The sequence below is a fragment of the Vidua macroura genome, chromosome 10 (genome assembly GCF_024509145.1).
Source record: "Vidua macroura isolate BioBank_ID:100142 chromosome 10, ASM2450914v1, whole genome shotgun sequence".
NCBI classification, from domain to species: Eukaryota; Metazoa; Chordata; class Aves; order Passeriformes; family Viduidae; genus Vidua; species Vidua macroura.
In genome coordinates this window covers 8,410,165-8,429,629 of record NC_071580.1, presented here as the reverse complement: position 1 = coordinate 8,429,629, position 19,465 = coordinate 8,410,165, and the positions used below count along the sequence as shown (strand labels likewise).

Sequence of the window (19,465 nt, the reverse complement as noted above, 5' to 3'; positions counted from 1 at the left end):
AAAACTACAGCCACTTCTTTTTCTTTTGCTTTACTTTGCCTAAACTGGTCCCCAGCTGCAGCCATTTATCCTGTTATCTTGATGGCAGGTGGATAACCTTAGTGTCATTCTGGTGAACAAACAAAGCTTATTTAGATAAACTCAGAAGTTTATTTGCAGTATAAACAGGGTATGATGAGAACCAACCAACCCCAGCAAACCACTCATTCTGTTTACTTAACTACTCCTCCTGAAAAACAGAAGAGGTGACTAAAATCCTGTCAGGCATTTCTTTTCCATTTTGTTCTTAAAGAGCCTTCTAATCCGGAGGGCCTTTTTCATCCAGTTATGAAGGCCTTCATTGTACTAACACTCTGCTGTAGTTTTTTCTCTAGCAGAGCCATTCCTCTTGCATTTGAGTTTTCGGACTGTGATGACCCTGATGTCTTTAAAGCTGTTGACGCAGCACTGAAGAAATACAATGGAGACAGCACAACTGGTAACCAATTTGCTCTATATGTGGTGATGGAAGCCAAGAGAACTGTAAGTAGATTTTGGGGAAAAAAAAAAAAAGCTGGAATTGTTTATGCACTCTGAATCAGCTTATCTCCATCTCGTTTGTAAGGGGGCAAGCATGACAGCAAATTGTCTTCCAAAAATGTTTAAAAAAAATCAAAGTGACTTCCACAGTAAGATACTTGTTCCCCTGACAAGCAGGGGTGTATATTATGTTTTTATCAGCAGAACTCTGTGTGCTGGTGAATTGCTTACTAATATGAGGACTAAAGAATAGAAAATTTCTATCACTAACACACTTTGTCTTACTATTCCACTCTGTTCTCTTTTTTCTTTATTGGGAATTCTACTCCTTTCCATCATCTGTAAGGTTTTCAGCCCAATGGCAAAACCACACTTATAAAAAATATTAATATAATCTTGACTTGGGAAGAGCTGGTGCTGCACATAAAGGAGAATCACCTGATAAAGTTTGGCAATATTCTGACTTGTTTGTGAATACTATTTGATTGACACCAGTCCTAAGTCACAGATCTATCTAGAAGCAGTAGGTGGTATTGTAGTCAAATAGGGTGACAGCTAAAATTACAGAGGAAAGATGAATGCAACATGATCCTTTGCCTGGAGTCCTTCTATATAGCCTTAATCTAACAAAAGAGTATTTACCTCGGAGAGGTATACAAAGATGGTATTACCATAATAATGACAAGCATTATTTTACTTGAAAATAACATTAGCATTTTTTTCTACTGAATTGGATTTTCAGATGTAAACCACAAGAAATCCAGTGTTAGAGAGAATATTTTGCACTCCAAAATCACAAGACACTTTTACCCAGACAGAAATTGACCTCAGAAAAAAGCCATGCATTGCTAAACACTTACAGCAAATTACCCACATCTCCTGGCACCTGCCCTCTCGTGTTCCTGTTTACACAGGAGATTTTAGCATGTGGAGACAAAGAGTAAAATCAGAAAACCCTTTATATAATTAACATTAAGTAAATGAATAGTTTCACTGAACATTCTTAACGTTCTCATTCTTAACAACAGCCAAATGCAAATATCTCTATATCAGAGCTGTAGTACCACCTACCTTCCTTTTGCTGGTGTTCCTAAAGGAGAGATAGGAGTTTCAGAATTCTATCTTAAACAATGCTATATTTTTAAGAATACATATTTATTGCAATTATTATTCATCTTTCCTTCTCTAGATAGCCATCTTTTCTTAAAAGATACAAAGTGGAAATCGATTATTACTTTGAGTCATTGATCTGATTATGATATTAAGTAAAAAATAGAGAAAAGGAATCTACAATTGAAATTTCCTCATATTTGAGGTTCTTTTTCTAAAAAGAGTATAGATTTTATTTCTCACTAGTCTCACAATGTTGAATGCATTAATTAAATAGCTGGTTATTACATATTCATGTACATTCATTATTGATAAGGTAATAAGACATAAAAGCTTACTAGTGAAAGACTAAACCTGGCCCAGTTAAAGGCATAGCTGTTCATAATAGTAATGTAATAAACTAATAGCAAATAATACAGAAACAATGCCTTTTCTTACTTCGCTTACTTACTGAGCTGATTTATTGCAGATTTAGAACACTGTAACAGAGAACAGAATTTGGCTCTTTTTAAATCCCAAATAGTATAATCTGATGTAGTTCCATAAAAGTCAATTTCTACCTGCTGAGGACTAAGTCTATTATATTCTTAGAGCCCCTTTTATCCTTTTTTACAACTATTATATGAGGTACCTCTATACTTCTTCGTACCTATAGCAATACACATCAGGAATTAAGAGAAGGCAGAATATAATTCTGTGTCTACTGCATCAGTGTAAATATGCCAACCACATCAGCTAAGCCTCATTTTTTTTGGTAGCACTAAGGCAAGAATTATAGTTTAATCCTCCCAGCAGAGACAGAGAAAAATAACTGGATATTTTAGAATAATTGGTGCTAAACTACAGCAGCTGCCTGTTTGTATTTCAAAAGTCACATTGGCAGAGCATTTTTAGTGGCTGTAAAAGGTTAGTAACTTCTGACTTTATATCTTCTCTAGAGGATGAACCACAAACCTTACAGTGTTGTCACTGTCACCTGTAGGCACAGGCCTGCTACCTGGTTTATGGCAAGAAGAAAATGCCCACTACTGATTTACCAAATTCTGAAGTGCTTACACTGGCCAGGCCAAACTTTGCTTAATGTTTTTTATTTCATCTTATGGGATACCTGAGGCTGTCCTGCCCTGCAGCCAGGCCTCCAATGCCTGTAGAAAACCGCAGGCACTGCTCAAGGCTGTCTCCAGAGCACATCTCTGCTCCCCCTTCCCGGGCAGGCCAGGCAGCTGAAGTTCCCTGGTACCACCGAGCAGAGGCTGTTTGGGCACTGCCAGGCTGCCTCTGGGCTGCCAGGGGAGCTGTACAAAAACAAAGTGGACAGATCTGGGAGGAGGCCAAGAGTGAGAGCGAGGGAGTCAGACAGGAGCACAGTCTAAGCTGGCAATTATGCTAACTATCCAAGCAGCCACCCAAAATGGCTTTTTTGGAGTACATATGAATGAGAGTATAAAAGCTAACCACTTCTTTTTGGTTCTAAACCCATTGGTACTACAAGTTAAAATGAAGGCGTTAAGCATATTGTATGCTTTATATCAACATATTGTCATTGTAGGTAAGGGCTAAGTAATATAATTAGGTAAGTTAATATTTGAACTACCAAGATCTGAGAGACCAGCAGCTAATGGGAAACCATACTATAAAATTTAAGGTAACTAAATAATAGTATTTACTTTTTTGAAACTCTTATCTTTCCACTTGATTTGTTACCATGCAAATGATGAAATGTATATTGTTTTAATCCAGGCAGGTCCTGACCCACAGTTCTATGTGAAATACAGAATACTTGAAAGCACTTGCACCGCTGAGGAAAACAAACACTGGCAACACTGTCATTACAAAGTATCTGCAGAGGCTGTAAGTATCTGTTCTCTTTAAAAGTTCTCTGTGCAGAAACATAAGGACCAGGACCACAATTGCCTGCGGAAAATACAGTAGAAGAATTAACTTTTTTAGCTGCATTGCTTTAGAGAGCTTATACGACTACAGTACAGAAATGTTTACAACCCCAAAGTTAACCATTATAGTCCTGAGTTTTCTGGTACAATTCTGAATATATGCAGAAAGGAACATTTCAGTGCTTCAGTATGAAGGTTCACAATAAATCCAACATAAGATTTGTGCACTGTGAGAGTGTAAGGACTGTAAAACTTGGTATTAATTATGTATAATGGAAACTTGCACAACCAAACAGTCACATGGAAGCCACTATGGCAGAAATTTTGGCAGAGGGCTTTCAGCAGTGCCAAGCATGTCTGGCTTGTGCTACCAGAGGGCACCCAGGGGAGGTACAATGGGGGCACACACTGCAGGGACACTGCACATTCCCAGGGCATGCCACTGCTCTTTCACACAGTGCACAGGAAGGGAACATGGTGACAATATGATTTGAATCTATGTGAAATGCCATGGTCATTGCCACATACCTTGTACTAGTAGAGAGGAAAATGCATAAATACATGGTTTATACAGTCTTTAGTCTTGGGCATGTGTTCATTTCCATTATTCTGACTGTAAAGTCTTTAGTTAATCAATGCACATCATACAAATACAAAGCATCATTCAAGTCATCTGCTCAGTTTGTCCCCTACTTTCCTCAATATCAACAAAACTGATCCTTTTTCAGTAACAAAACAGCAAGTTAGACATTATTACAAATATACACATGAACCTCTTCCCCAGAATCAGTCTGCAACTGTCAGCTGTGTTCAATAGCTAAAGCACTGTATTTTTATTTAGCAAGTTTCAGACAATTGTTGCCATATGTTTTTGCAGAAAACAGGAGAATGCACAGCTCGAGTTCATATGAATGATGCTGATAAAACAACTAATGTTTCACAAGAATGCAAAATTTTCTCAGGTATGTAACTATTTGGGACAGCTTTCAACAAATACATTTACAAATAAAAATTGAATATACAATACTGAGACTTTCAAGTAATTTTAAAGGTAGAAGCTCTTTATCATTCTAGTCAGACATTTATAAATAATCTTTTGTAAGCAATTATTGGTTAAAGATAAAATTTCACTTCACTGTTATACACATAGAGACTAAATAAGTGAAGCACAGGCAGTTTCTGCCCAGGATAATAAAATTCAGCATGTATGTGTAGTAAGTTTCTTCAAGCACTAGAATTATGCCAAATTAAAATTAGTTTGCTTAAGACCAAAAGCATACAAAAAACTTCAGAGACTGGATGCAACTTGCCACACTTCAACTTTCTGTCCTTACTTTTTTAAACATAAAATTGTCTGAGGAATTACTGGAAAATACTTGGTATGACAAAATTGCACCTTCATTTTCTCCAAACTGAAATTTAATGAATTCTTGCTGTTAAAGTTTAGCAAAAGAAATATTTACCCCAAACAAGAAAAGACAAAAATTTCATTTGCAAAACAGAAATCTGGCAGTGATGTAATTATGTAAGAGACGGATCTTTTACACCTTAACAATAAGAAATACTACTATTTTTCACCTATAAGACACTCATATGACTATTACATTCACATAGGAATTCTCCTTATTAAAAAGAAATCACATTGTTTTAAAGATTTCCAACTGAGATCTCTATCCCTGGTGCTCTGAAAGATATACCCAAGCTCACTTTAAAATATCCATCGAACTATTAACTACAGAAATATTCCCCCCAGTTTCTGAGATGTTTGGCAGCCGATATTTGCTTTTTGTTCCTAGCTATCCTGTTTAAAGCTGAAATGGCTTTACCTACGGTGTCCTTCCAGGAACTGCAGTGCACAAACTCCATGTTCTGCATTGAACAAATGCTGCATTTGTAGGGCAATGGTGACACCTAGTTGCCAGCAAAAGTTGTGTGAATCCCACAGAGACCACGGGAAATTTGCATTTGAATCCTTGCTTAGAAAGCAAAAAATCCCCATATATAAATTAAATGAATCAGGTGTTCAGCCTAAGGAACTCATCTCTTCTTACCAAGTTGTAACAACACTGGAAAATATTACACATTCGTCCAGCATAGTCCTTATGAAAGTGCTGAGACCACAGCTGGTCTAGAGGTAGGGGTGCTGTTGGTTCATTATCTCCTTTGTGACTGCTTACTGAAAACATGGTCATACTTTTCTGTAAGGTATTTGTTTGTCATTACTGAGTCAACATAAGACATACTTTGGTCACACCTGACAGGTGAGGGATTTCCCCACTGTATTGGTACCACACTGTTCAGCCTCTTTGGTGGAACAGTTTGATCTAACTGACCCTGGATTGGTTTCCTGGCTGGTGCAAACTGGCATAACTTCCTTTAAGCCAGTTTATGCCAGCTGAAGATCAGGCACATAAATTTTACTTCAATTCCACAGAGACCACATATTGTCCCACTTCCATTCTCAAGCTCACTGACTTGTGAAATTAATTTATGTGCTGAACTATAAAATTAATTTATGAAAATCCAGTCCATGATTACTAGAAAGGAAAGAGAGTTAATAGGATTAGTAGTAGGAAACAGGAGTTTGAGCATCCCTGTCAAGCTTGTCTATTCCCAGCCAATCCAGCTGGTTTAGCCTGGAGGTAGCACCAAGTGGTAACTGGCAGCCACGGTGACTGGTAGGGACAGCAGAACAGTCCAACTACAGTCCCTGGGGCACTCAGAGTCACAGCAGCTCACATGGGTGAGCCCAAACACTTCTGCTGAAGTCCCCATCCTGAAATGTGGTGAGGACAGCAAGCAGCAAGCAGCTGCACTCTGTGGGTGAGCTTTGTAGAATCTGAAAACCATCCCCTTAGTTGTAGTCTCCACTGGCTCATCCCTGGCTGAATGAGTAATGTACCTTCCTTAATTGTGTCAAAACTACATGCAAGATTTTTCTGAAATTCAAGTTTTCTGAAGTTCAGAAAAGCAAGAATTTCTGAAATGCTGGAATGGAGTTCACTGCCAAAACCATGCCTGGACCCTAAGGTCATGGATGGCCCCTGCCACCCACAACCAGAGCATGTTCCTGAATATAAAAATGTCTTTGTAGGCCTTGAAACTGGAATAGAGGGTTTGCTTATCACACCAGCTGAAAGCAGGAAAGGTTCTTGCACACTCCCAGATAGGAAAAAATGAAAATCTAAGGCTGTTTAGCATGAAGCCCTATGTTTTTTGGTTTTTCTTTTCCAGATGTGTCAAAGATAAGACTTACTAAGGCTCCATGTCTTGGATGCTTTCATCATATATCAAGTGATGGCTCAGAAGTGTCAGAAATTCTGAAAAAAGCCATTCAGAAGTTTAACAAGCACAGTGATGAACTTGCCCTTTTTAAGCTTGTGGAAATAAAAGAAGCTAAGAGACAGGTTTGTGCATGATTTTTCTCTACATTTTACTGAAATAATCCAACCCAAAGCAGGTACCTTGTTTGTTTTGTGTATATTTCTGATATTAAAGCATACAAAATGCATATAGTGGGTAGACTCAATAAATAATTATCTTCATTTATAAGGAATCATTAACAGTTACCTACTGGATTTTCAGAGCTCTCAACTGATAGTATACACTTTTTAAAAAAATCTGCAGTTGCTTCTAAGCACTGTTTAGCACTGGTTTATTTGCATTCTGGTCTGGCACACGCAACCTGTATCATCTCAGACCCTCCTGGGTACTTCCTTTGGCCTTGCCCTGAGGCTCCAGCAGGAGCAGATCCCTCCTAGGGGCTGTGCCAGCCTGCACAGATGTCTCTCACACTCACCAGCCTCTCAAACAGCAGCAGGCATCTCTGTTTTTGCAGGCAATAGGGCCCATTTGTCAGCAGCTGCTATGTGCACTGCTAGGATAGGTAACATGCAATGATAGGATAGGTAAACCCCACAAAGGAAAAATGGGTAAGAGAACCCAAAACCCCAGCATGCCACTGCTGCAAGATTTCTGCTCATGGGATTATCTGTTTTGCAAGAAATGACTACTGAGGTTGCAGAAATTCTGTGTCATCTGGTATTTCATGCAATAATTCCTTCCCTGTGAAAGGTTTTCCTATGGATTGGTGTGACATTGCTAGAAAGTAAAGTTTCTTATTTGGTTTTTAACTAGTGTACAACCCAACAGCAAACACAGACCCCTTTCTTTGAACCTGTGTATATTTACTAAGCCAAAAAGAAACTTCTGGTCTCATGTCAGCTTGACTCATGATTTAAGCCAGACTGTCCTTGTTATATTTACTGATGGCAGCAATCCTCTTTGCTGAAAGACAAACTTGCACAACATTTAGGCCACATGACAAAGTGTTGCAGACAGACTGCAATCCAGCAGCTGGAAAGAGAACCATCATGTCTCCTCTGGCAAACGGGGAAAAGTCAGAGCTCTCCACTTCAATTGATCTGGGATAACAAGTTCTTATATTTGATTGTTTTTCCTTTTTAATACAATGTTACATGGCCCAACACTATGATTTGTAGAGGTTTCATGGGTGAGAAGAAGTAGCCACTGTTAGGAAAACGGAACAGCTTCCTGGAGAGAAAAATTTTAAAACGGGTTATGAACCTGGACAAAACTGTGTGTGGGAAGGTAAAGCCCAGGATAGACACAATTATGGGTAGATGATAAATGCAGAACACTCAACAAAAAATTATGCCAGCAGTATAAAGTTACATTATTCAGATACTGTTTTACTGTGTCCCATGCTCAGGAATGCAGGACTTGCCAGGCTGTGTTACTGTAGTCATCTATCTAGTCCAGCTTCCTGTCACGGGCAGTAATAAGTAACAGATCTTTGGAGGAAAGCACAAGAAACCCAGCAGTGTGAGGCTGCAGGCTTGCCAGAAGTGGACACCAAATACAAAGTGCACTTCTAATAAAAGCAGGACTTAGTTTACATTTTGTACTGCAACGACAAGATAGTTTTTTGCTGTCCATGAACAATCTGTGGCTTAATGAGTGCGAAGTGATTTGATAGATAGAAGGCACTAAATGAGTAGTTTTGCTTTCTTTGCTAACCTCATGTAATAGTTTAACTTTCTAGTTTGCATTGTTTTACATAATATATAACCTAAATATCTCTTCCAGGTGGTAGCTGGATGGAATTATGTAATTAGATATGAAATTGAGGAGACTAATTGCTCCAAAGACCAATTTCAAGATTTAACTCCAGAATGCAAAATCACTTCTAGAGGTGTAAGTAATCTCAAAAATCTGTTTATCAAGAAAATATCACTTTAACAAATAATCACTGAGATCTGACTCAAGAAAACACTTATAGTCTTGCTTCATTTCACAAACAAAGTTTAAATCCAGTCTTACACATAACTGTTTATGTAACTAGGACATCCATGTCTTCTGAATCAGTGACTAAGAGGACCACTGAAAGGTTTACAGATTACACCACAGAATCTGACCAGTCTTACCCAAATAATAAATCCCTTGAGAAGTTTTTATCCAGGTATTCCAGGAGTCACTTATGTACAACCCAAGAAGTGATAATTAAAATTAGCACAATTTCCAGCCTAAGACATATTTTCTCAGAAAAGTCAGTAGCTGAATTATTACTTAACCTTTATCACAGTCCAAATAATAGCTTCAGAAGAAATTTATTCACATAATTTATACATAATCCAGCTAAACAGTGCTGCAAACACAGGTACTCTTTTGGCTTCACTGACCTGGAACTGAAGGAGCTGTACCAAAAATAGAGGCTTCCTTTCTCATCTGACCTCACTGAACCAGCTCATGAGGGCATCAGAAAAACAATTTTGCAAACACAAGGCAGAGGGCAGGAATGCAGAGTCACTATGAATGGTGGTGGTAAATGGGAGGGGACAGAATGGCATCTGTTTCAGCTGTTGAGGAAATGCACCATTGAGTGTTACTTTCAAGAGCCTCTCCTGTTCAAAAATTAATCCTTGTGCATCTCAAGAATGTTTCCGATGTATTGATCAAAAAAGGAAATAATGACAGCACTGGTAAATAACAGAAGCGTGAGTGTCAGACTAGCTGAAGCAAATCCCTCCACTACCCATGTGCCCTTAAACTTAAGCAAGTTACTTAAACAGCTTGAGTCTGAGTTTCTCCAGCTGTCACCCAGAGGTGGTGACTTCTGTCACCTCACCTACTGCAGGAGCACTGCCTCACTCACATACTGCTTTGGTCACACAGGGCTTCTGGAATTAGATCATAAGCACTTATCCCCTGAACTTGCCAGTAGATCACTGACAGATAGAATACCATATTTCAAGAATATTCTATACCTTGGAATATTCCAAATTCCAAGGAAGTTTTCTCATACCTTTAGCTCTGTACTATTAAACTTCAAATGGGAGGGCCAGAATTGCACCCTGTATAACACAAATATGAACCACTGAGCTATACTGGGACATTATGTCAATCCCTTTAACCTGGATAATAAGCCTTGACATTATTCTTCATTAGTTTTTTAAAAATACTACTAAGTAGATTTTTTATAATTACATTTTCAAGTAACTGTCATGGTCTTAAGGTCTGAATTTTAAGTCTTCCTTCTTATTTTATGGCTAATTGGATTTCTTTAGTCTTTGATAAAGGATTTCACCAAAACCTTTCTTAAAATCTCTGTATATCAAGAGATCTCTTTACCCACCTTTGTTGATGCTTTGTATAACTTTGGCAAATCTGCAAAATATGACTTCTGCTTACCACAAAACCTCAGTTTTTCCTGGATGTATTCATTGCCCCAGTTCTTTCCTTATTACTGTTTTTAATCACTGGAATGGTGGAATTGGTTTTAGGCTCTATAATTTTTAAAAAAACCCCACGATCAGTATCTGCTTTCTTCTAGCTTTAAGATATCAAAGCAGTTTTAAGCAAGTTATCTACCACAGTTCCTTTAGAAGACCTGAGAAAATACAAGAAACTCAGTAATATTTGATTTGATAATTGTGTAATTTTCTTTTTGGTCTTTACAGTTTGAGACAGAAATTCCATGGAGTTCTCTATAAAATATGATTTTGGCTTGTAGACGTTCTCATTTTTTTCTTTAATGAACACATACAAATAGTTCATTTGGCTTTTCTTTTAGGGTGTTATTTTCTCTGAGTAGTCCTTTTGAACTCTGATTATTTATTGCCTCTGCAGACTGTCTATGAGGGAGGGAGGAAGGGAGGAAGGGAGGAAGGGAGGAAGGGAGGAAGGGAGGAAGGGAGGAAGGGAGGAAGGGAGGAAGGGAGGAAGGGAGGAAGGAAGGAAGGAAGGAAGGAAGGAAGGAAGGAAGGAAGGAAGGAAGGAAGGAAGGAAGGAAGGAAGGAAGGAAGGAAGGAAGGAAGGAAGGAAGGAAGGAAGGAAGGAAGGAAGGAAGGAAGGAAGGAAGGAAGGAAGGAAGGAAGGAAGGAAGGAAGGAAGGAATTATCAGAAGCATGCTTGACTTATTCTGTTAGCAGGAAGGTATTAGGATGCGAGCTTGTTCATTATTTCTAAATAACAAGGACCTGTTTTGCATTTTTGACTCCAGCGTGTAGCTAAATGTGAGGCCAAAGCATTTCAGAATCTTCAGGCAGAGATCGTAGATACCGCCAGCGACTGCAAGCTTCCAGGTATGTCCTAGGGACTTTCAGTTTTGAAAGTTCCACAGTTTTCAGTGCCTTTTATTGTTATGTATTGCTACTTTTTTCTCCAGCCTATCTGGACACAGATATTATTGCATGTAGTAAATGCTGCATTCTCACCCGTTCAGACTAGATTTTATTCAACACACAAATTCACTGCCAGTTACATGCACCTCTTGTTTCACCCAAATCAGGTCTTTCCATACATGTAGCTGTTCCGTCTCCACATTTTCTGGCTACCTACAACCAGCACACGCAATTCTTGTTTCTACAAGAGAACTGTTGTTAAATGTCCCATGTGACAGTAGGTGCTGATGTTCTTTTAGATATGATATTGCTGATCATATAAAACTCAAATATATTTTGTTTTCATTTCATAGACCCAAATATGAAGAGTTCCAGAAAGCAGGGCTTTATAACTGCTTTATCTACATGGAACCTTTTGTTTCTTAGATCTGAAACCTGTTGTTCTCTTTCAGTTGAAGAAATGGTAGTTGCTGCCATTTGCCCAGGTTGTCCAAGGACGATCCCAAATGACAGTCCAGAACTGAAGGAACTACTGAAGGTTTCTACAGAGAAGTATAATTCGGAGAGCAATGATGACTTCTACTATAAAGGTGGAGAAATACAATCAGCGACAGTTCAGGTTGGGATATATCACAGAGATGAGGAACAAACATGACATTATTATTGGCCTGAGCTGAATGTTACCTAAAGTTTGTATTTAGATTTGAAATAATGTTTTTGTCTAAGTGCTGATACATGAGGTAACTGAAATATCCATTCAATTTTTCCTGTAAAATCTAATCCATACTGTTTCGCATTCAAAAATTTCTTGATTTTTTTTTTTTTTCTTAAAAAAACCTGATTTTAAAAGGATGTGAAGAAGGTTGGCTCAGGGAATTTGATTTCTGTGTATCTACCCTACTTTTTACCTTTGTAACATACCTTAGACTTTTAAAGTATAAAAGTTTTATTAGACAGGACTACTCCCTTGATCCACGACACCAATACTCGCCATGTTATTTTAAGCAGTGTCCACCCTACAGTTGTTGTATGGTCCAAAATGAGGCATCTTAATTTCCCTTAGAAATGTGTTATTTCATATACTGATTGTGCTGCCAATAATACTCTAGCTAGATTCAGAAAAGGACATCTGTGCATAACTTAATACATACAGATAAATAGAACTTGATAAAGGACGAGGAATCAGGGGGATAATATTGGTCAGTGTTTGCATAAGCCTTGTTTACTGTCCCAACACATCAAAATAGAAGTTTAGGATAGAATTGAAAATTTGACAGTGGAGTAGTTCAGAAAATGCTTGGTCATAACTACTCCTGAGCATGAGGTATCACTGGAGAAGGCGCTAAAAGCACACCAGAATTTTTCCAAACAGCTCATATTATCTTACTGATAATATCTGTGCCTTTTCTTCTTTCAAACTTTTTTCTTCCTTCTGACTTTCCCGATGATGACTGATATTAGCATGCATACACATTTAAAATAGATTTCAGGGAAATAGAATTTCATGTCTTGCCTGATGTCCCCGAAGGAAGATATATTATTTCAAGCTCTGTGAAAAATGCTATGAGAACTCATAGCAGGCACATTCTTGAACCCATGCAGTTTCTCTCTTTAATGTGTTTGGCAAATAGATTCATTTTCAACTGAGCTTGTTCATCACACACTTTGTTTTACTCACATTCCACTTTTCTGACATCGTATTTGGCTCTCTACACTGCTATCACTAATGATTTCATCTGTTACTAATGAAATTACTGCAGACATTTAATAACTGTGGGCCCAATATTATTCTGACCTTTTCTGTTTCCTTCAGCTTCAATGCTAGAATTTTTGAGAATAGGAACCGGAGTAAACAAGTTACTTGATTAGAAGCAGATAAGTTTACTGCCAAATATTTTAATATTGTTGTTCACATATGTTGGCCCAGTGGTTAGGACTTGTAGAATACAAGTAGTATAAGCTTGTAGAAAATCATCTTTCCTGTGAAACCTTTTTAATAAAATGCCTTTAGTGCAGAAAGCTTTCTTGCTAATTTTTCAGGTGGTTGCAGGAAAAAAGTATCGAGTAAAATTTACAGTTTGGAAGACAAACTGCTCCAAGAGTGAGTTTGAAAAACTTAATGAAGACTGTACAGCCACATCAAACAGTGTAAGTAATGATAATCTTGCCAACTGTAATGCTTCTTACGGACAAATTGATTTGCATCAGAAACTGTAAATGCTTAAGTAAAATCACATCCTGGGTTCTGTTACCTCTTTCAGTAAACTTTTGTTCCAAGAAGAAGGGCAGCTTTCACTGTTTGTAACCCAAGTTAAGAAATCCTGAAACTTGAACTGCAGCTGCAGGATCAGTGCTCACTGCAAAACCAAAGGAACTTTCTTTTGAAAATAATCAATCAAAGAAAGGAGAGCAGAAGGCTGCTGCCAAATGAAATAGCTGCAATACTCCTGACTCTGTGGACTTGCAGTTAAGGAAAACATGAGACTGGATTGTTACTTGCGAGCAAAGGAATGACATTTCTGGAGTGCGTGCCATGCTGTTGATAGTGAGAAAATATGCTCTGGACATTGGAAAGGAATGCTGATAGGGCCAGAAACCATTGGCAAGGGGGTTGTTTGCGGAGAGAGCCTTTATCTACCATCTCTTTTCCCACCATATGAACAGTGCTTACCTGTGAGATTTTAGAATTTGTTAGTGCAGCAGGCACTAAAAAGAAAAAATAAGGCTTTATTTAAATTTCCCAATTTCCCAATTTTTAGTAGAAGAAACGCCATAAATAAAAAATATTTCTTAGGAATATTATGCAAAAAAATATTTCTTAGGAATATTATGCAGTTAGTGCTCCAAAAGTGATGGAGGTGAAAAATCCAATTTTCAAGATTTCATCTGAAATCCAAATTTGAATTAAAGTGTTCACACAGGCATACTACAACCTTGAAAAGCTAAGCTGTGATGTGTCCCAATACAGAACTATCCATCACTAAGATAGATTTCATAAACACTTGGTTAAAGTTCCAAGGATTTTAAAGTATTATTTTTAAAAAAGTTTATTTTTCAGGCCCAAGTCTCTTCCTTTGTGTCTGAAGTTTTGTTGCCTTAATGCGTTGGTTTTTGTTTTGTTAACAGGCATCACTGTCATGCGACGCACAAATTCACGTGATCCCGTGGCAGGATAAAATCTATCCCCAGGTGAACTGCTCTGAAGAGCAGCAAGTGGTAAGATTCTTCTTCATTACCCATCCTATTAAGCAGAGTGTAGGAAAAAGGCAGTCAATAAATTCTTTATCCATTCCAAGATATCTTATTATTATCTTATAATTATCCAATTATTATTTTATACCAAAAATAAAGGAACACAATTGTTTTAACAGTCTCATTAATGCCACACTCTTTTCTCTCACCCTCTAACCTCAACAACCTGTTACATCAAAGCAGTTTCACCACAAGGTGAGACAATGGCCAACAAGGTGATTACACAAAGACACTGGGACAGGGAGAAGTTCTGCCTGTTGGCTGCTCCTCTGCATTCTCAGTTAAGCTCTGGACTATCAAGCCCCATCAAATCCCCAAAATTGCTACTCATACTATGTTTAAAAGCTGAAATAAAAATGTATTTGCTGGCACAATAATTACATCCCACTGACTTCCAAAGCTCTGTGAACCTTTCCATATGAGTGGAGTGGCACCTGCTGCAGCTGTCAGTCTCTGCACAAGGATCTTCCAGTTTCTTCCTACTCAGCTCCACGATAGACTAGTCCTGAATGCAAGTCAGTCTGAAAATCTCACAACGAAATACAAATATATTTTATTATCGGATATTTCTGAGGATTGCAGAGACTCCAGTGTAACACTGAATAACGACAGATTACCCTGCCTTCATAACTAATAACTTTACTGTGCTCATCACCTTCATAATTACATATTCATTTGTTATGTATCAACTAATGTCTCTCCTCTCTATTTTCACTACAATATTTTATCCATATCAACTTTCAAATTTAGCTTCAACTCAAATAACTCTGATTTGCAGCTAGACAATGATCAGAGACTTGGTGGAGAGAAACTCGTGTTGTAGAGTGACTGTACACCCTGCATTCACAGCCTTTGTCTTCCAGTTGAACACTGATGAGGGAGTAGAGATGACTCAATAACAACAGAATGTTTGATATTATCAGCTTTAATCTCTGTGTGTTATTTCCAGGCAGTATTCTGAAATGAATATGTCAAATCTAGAAGTAAAAATTTGAATAGTTACATTTTATATAACAAAATTACACAGATCTTCTGTATATTCTGCCAATGATGATATTCAGAGATGTGTTAACTTTCAGCATAAATTGATGCTATACATGGGAGTGTAACACTCTAACAAGTGCTGGGACATTTAGTCCTAGAATCCAACTGTATTGTTCATAAATTAAAACCAGTACATAAGTTTTGCTCTCTGTAGTATAATTCCTCTCTTACACTGACAAAACTTCAGTGATAATCAGAAAACTTCAGAAATTTTTCTTTAGCTGCTAAAATACTCCTGAATCATTTGGGAGGATGTTTATGTTTGTATGCTTATCACAGAAAAGATACTTGTTTAGTTTAGATTTTAATTTTAAAATCTGCTAAATGATTAATGTACTGCAATGAGCCAGCTTCTGAATTTCCCACATCTGAAGCAATTGTTCTGTTTTCATGTAACAAATGTGGCTACTATTGCAATGTTTTTTAGGTGTTCTTTGCAAGAAGGCCTCCTGGATTCACACCTTTCCGGAGCACTGTGATGCTAAGCCAGCCACATGCAGTTTCATATGCTGATAAAAATGAAGGAAAAAGTCAAAGCCCTAGCACAGAAACGAGGAAAGACAATGGACAGGAACCAGAAGGCGAAGGTGAACCTGAGCATAAACACAGGCACAAACACAGGCATAAGCACAGGCATGGAGTTAAAAAGGATCATGACAATGACAAAAGGCATAGGCATGACACTGATTGTGGGCGCAGAAGTGGCCATGGGTGCGGGCATAAAAAACACAGTAAAAAGAATAAACATAAACATCCAAACCCCAAATCTTCTGAGGAGTCAAATGAAAGGGGTTTTAATCAAAATGAAACCCTCCCATCATCTAGTGCTGAAACAGCACTAGAGCTGGTTAGTACAGGGGTTGCAAGGGAGGAAACCAGTAGACCTGCAGAGCCACTAATTGTTCCTGATACTTCTTTATTTAATGGGTTGCCAGATCGCCCAGAATCTCCTCGCCCCAGATGTCCTGGAAAACCATGGAAACAACTTGTGGGCTTTCCAGCCCCTCCTAGCTTTCCCAGAGAATTCACAAATGAGGATCTCTTGCCTTCTGCAGCAGAAAACATCAATCCAGCTACAGAAAACAACGAGGAAGATTTTGATCTCACAGATGCTTTAGCATAATTCAAACATTGCAGGATCCTTTTCAGAAATGTTACAAAGAAAATAAGAAGAATACTGCCTTTTGAAATGTATAAAACACAAAGAGGCAAAAGCTCATATTCTGTTAACTGAAATACTCAAGTAGGTCACCAGCACTTCTGGGGACCTATGACCATATGGCAATACTGTATATTTGCATATATTTGCAAATATGTAAATCTGTGTAACTCATCTGCCTCAATTTTCTATAAACACAAACTTAATCACCGCATCAAATCTTACTGTATTATATTTAAAACAATGACAGAAAGAATTTTGCAGATTACGTAAAGAATCTCAACAAAATATGAGTAAAACAAGACAATATAGAACAAGGGAATCTCTCTTAGATATGTGAAATATTTTTTCTCTAATTTACTGGACTGGATCATTTAAAGAACAAAATAAAACAAAGGAACCTTTTTACCTGTTAATTTCTTTAAACAAATCAATATTGTTACCAGTCTATCACTAGTGGTTGTTCTGTTGGATGAGATAACAGGGACAGCTGAGAGAATCCTAAATAAAGCAGATTTATTATTCCCTATACATATTATGTTAACTTCCTAGAGAAGCACATTGATTGCCAGATTTTCATTCAGCAGAGATGCACAAATTCTACAGATCAGATGACAAAATTACGAACTCCTGAGACACCTAAAATTTGTATGCCTTCTTCCATTATTAGGTTGTGCATAATTTTGAGACTGGACAGATTTTTGTATTCTGGGTATCTTCCAAAGGTTGAGTTTTTGGTGCAATGTATTAGCTAAAAAACACCAAATATTTCTTATTAAATAAAATATGTTTTCCCTCTGTATGGATGTGAGAACTTATTCAGCTGAAAAAAACCAAAAACCACACAGCAATAAATAAGTAAATACTTCAATGCCAGATAAGTTCACCAGTTTGAAATGCCACTCCATCCTGTAAAGCCTTAGTGACAGGGTGAGGTCCTACAAATGATAACCCTTCACTGATGTTGTTCTAAAAGACCACATTACTTGAAACCACAGTGGAAATGCCCTCCACCACAGCTGCAATTCTGCTCATCCCAGCTGCTAGGATTGCTGTGGCATCAAGACTTTATACTCAACAGCTGAGAATGGGTCCTTTTGTGTGCTGTGCTTCTACAGTCAGTGAGGAGGAACTAGATGGGGAAGTCTACTCAGAAAAGGCAAAAGATATGGGAACAGGATCAGGAGTCTTGGCATAACAGGCAAAGGATGATCTGCAGAGAGGAGATAGCTACCAAGAAAGGTCAGAAGACACAGAAGTGGAAAGAACAGAGGCAGGGTGGCATGATATGGCTGGGGTGAGAAGAACAAAAGAAAATAGCAAATTAGTGGTAAAAATTGAAACAGAGTGAATGGGATGGAAAAGTGGGTGAAAGTACAATCATCAAGGAACTATAAAAGACAGGAACTCAAGAAGGGAAGCAAGAACAGAAATAAAAAAGAAAGAGAGGGGGTCTCTCTGTTTGTGCAGGAGAGTCCCCAACACATCACAGAACAGAACTCATAGTGCCTGAATCTAAGCATTCCCTGACAGTGTAGACAATACTATGCTACTGCATAGCACCTCCCATTCTCAATGCCTGGTTCAGTTTTTTCTAATTGCATTAGAAAATTCATTAGACTGTATTGAAAAAGGAAGGAAATCTAAAATTAGAAACAGTGCCTGTGAGAAAAAAATTCAGCATGGTTGTGTGCATCTGAATTTTTTTTACACAGTATAATTGGCTACCACATAGGGATGGATAGACAGACAGACAGATATCTATCATGACTGATGGTATCAGAACCATTATACTTCCTTTCTTTCTGAAAATAATCATTCAGAAGTCATAAAAATTAGCTGAAGCCCAATTTTAAAGAAAGATACAGTAATAATAACCCCTGGATCCATCACTAATCAGATCCAGCCTTTATAATTAATTCCTTTCCTTGCAGCATAATATGCAAAGGCTATCTTCTTGTTTTGACAAGAACTAAACTTACAAAGCTATACCAATGAAAGCCTTGAGAGTTATCTTTAGTTCTCTGCTTCTTTTCTTCTGAATATTTGATTGGTACGATTTTGGCAATAACTGGAAACTCTTTGTATATACTGAATTACTAACAGCTCAAAACAGTTTTTCTTTAAATTACAGTAGCAATTTAATAATTAATACAAAATTACAGTAAAGACATAAAGAAGTAAATATAAGAAAAACAAAGTTTTCTTTCCATTTCCAGTCTCCCATATGTGATGAAAGGACCATCACACTCTTGATGTATTCTCCCCACACAGCACACATACACAACCACGAGTAGTGAGACACAGGACTGAACTGTCGTTTACCACGTGCTATAGTGATGATGTGAGTTCCATTATTAACATAAAGATGACAAGTCCAATTTGTTTATATAATTTGCAAAACTAATCACTTTTAAAAAATCATTCTAGAGTAAAAATCAGTGTTCTGTGTGTAAAAATTCTGAAACAGAATCTTTAGATATTTTTGGAACAGAACATTTCCATTCCTCATTGACATGTTCCCATAGAAAGTTTCAATTATCACAAAACAGCACTTTCAGATGGAAGAAGCTGCTGTGAGAAAACTCCCGACCAGGCCTGTTCCCGCTCAGCTGCTGAAAAGCTCTGCAAAACTCCCAGCTTCTCCTCCTGCCGGAATCACGCTGGAGCGCTTGATCCAGGCCCGCAGCGCCTAACGAGCACTTTCCGCCTTGGCCAGCAGATGGCACAACTTTTGTCACAGGGTTTACGATCGCCAAATTTTGTCAGGTTTGTCATCGCCAGGAATGGTTTAGTAGGCTTAACACAGCGTTTCTTCTGGGTGAGTAACACTGTAGCTAAAAACA

General features: G+C 37.9%; 1 protein-coding gene across 2 annotated transcripts; it reads left to right on the top strand.

Annotated features, from left to right (window-relative positions):
* Window positions 1-252: 252 nt before the first annotated feature.
* Window positions 253-17,421, top strand: KNG1 (kininogen 1). 2 transcript variants are annotated; one of them, XM_053986446.1, is made up of 11 exons: window positions 257-522; window positions 3,370-3,480; window positions 4,399-4,483; window positions 6,756-6,928; window positions 8,631-8,738; window positions 11,044-11,125; window positions 11,617-11,783; window positions 13,205-13,312; window positions 14,291-14,380; window positions 15,888-16,047; window positions 16,396-17,421. In XM_053986446.1, exons 1-11 carry the CDS (start codon window positions 328-330, stop codon window positions 16,581-16,583), a joined length of 1,467 nt encoding a protein of 488 aa, XP_053842421.1. In that variant the 5' UTR covers window positions 257-327; the 3' UTR covers window positions 16,584-17,421. The 2 variants fall into 2 exon arrangements, with proteins under 2 accessions (XP_053842420.1, XP_053842421.1); XM_053986445.1 differs by having other exon boundaries at window positions 253-522; window positions 15,888-17,421.
* Window positions 17,422-19,465: the final 2,044 nt, after the last annotated feature.

What these genes read in the sequence shown, in the direction of transcription:
- KNG1 (XM_053986445.1), top strand. Translation starts at nt 328, where the DNA reads ATGAAGGCCTTCATTGTACTAACACTCTGCTGTAGTTTTTTCTCTAGC. An exon ending in ACAAAGTATCTGCAGAGGCT is followed by an intron (nt 3,481 to 4,398) that starts GTAAGTATCTGT and finishes ATGTTTTTGCAG; the next exon opens with AAAACAGGAGAATGCACAGC. An exon ending in GTACAGCCACATCAAACAGT is followed by an intron (nt 13,313 to 14,290) that starts GTAAGTAATGAT and finishes TTTTGTTAACAG; the next exon opens with GCATCACTGTCATGCGACGC.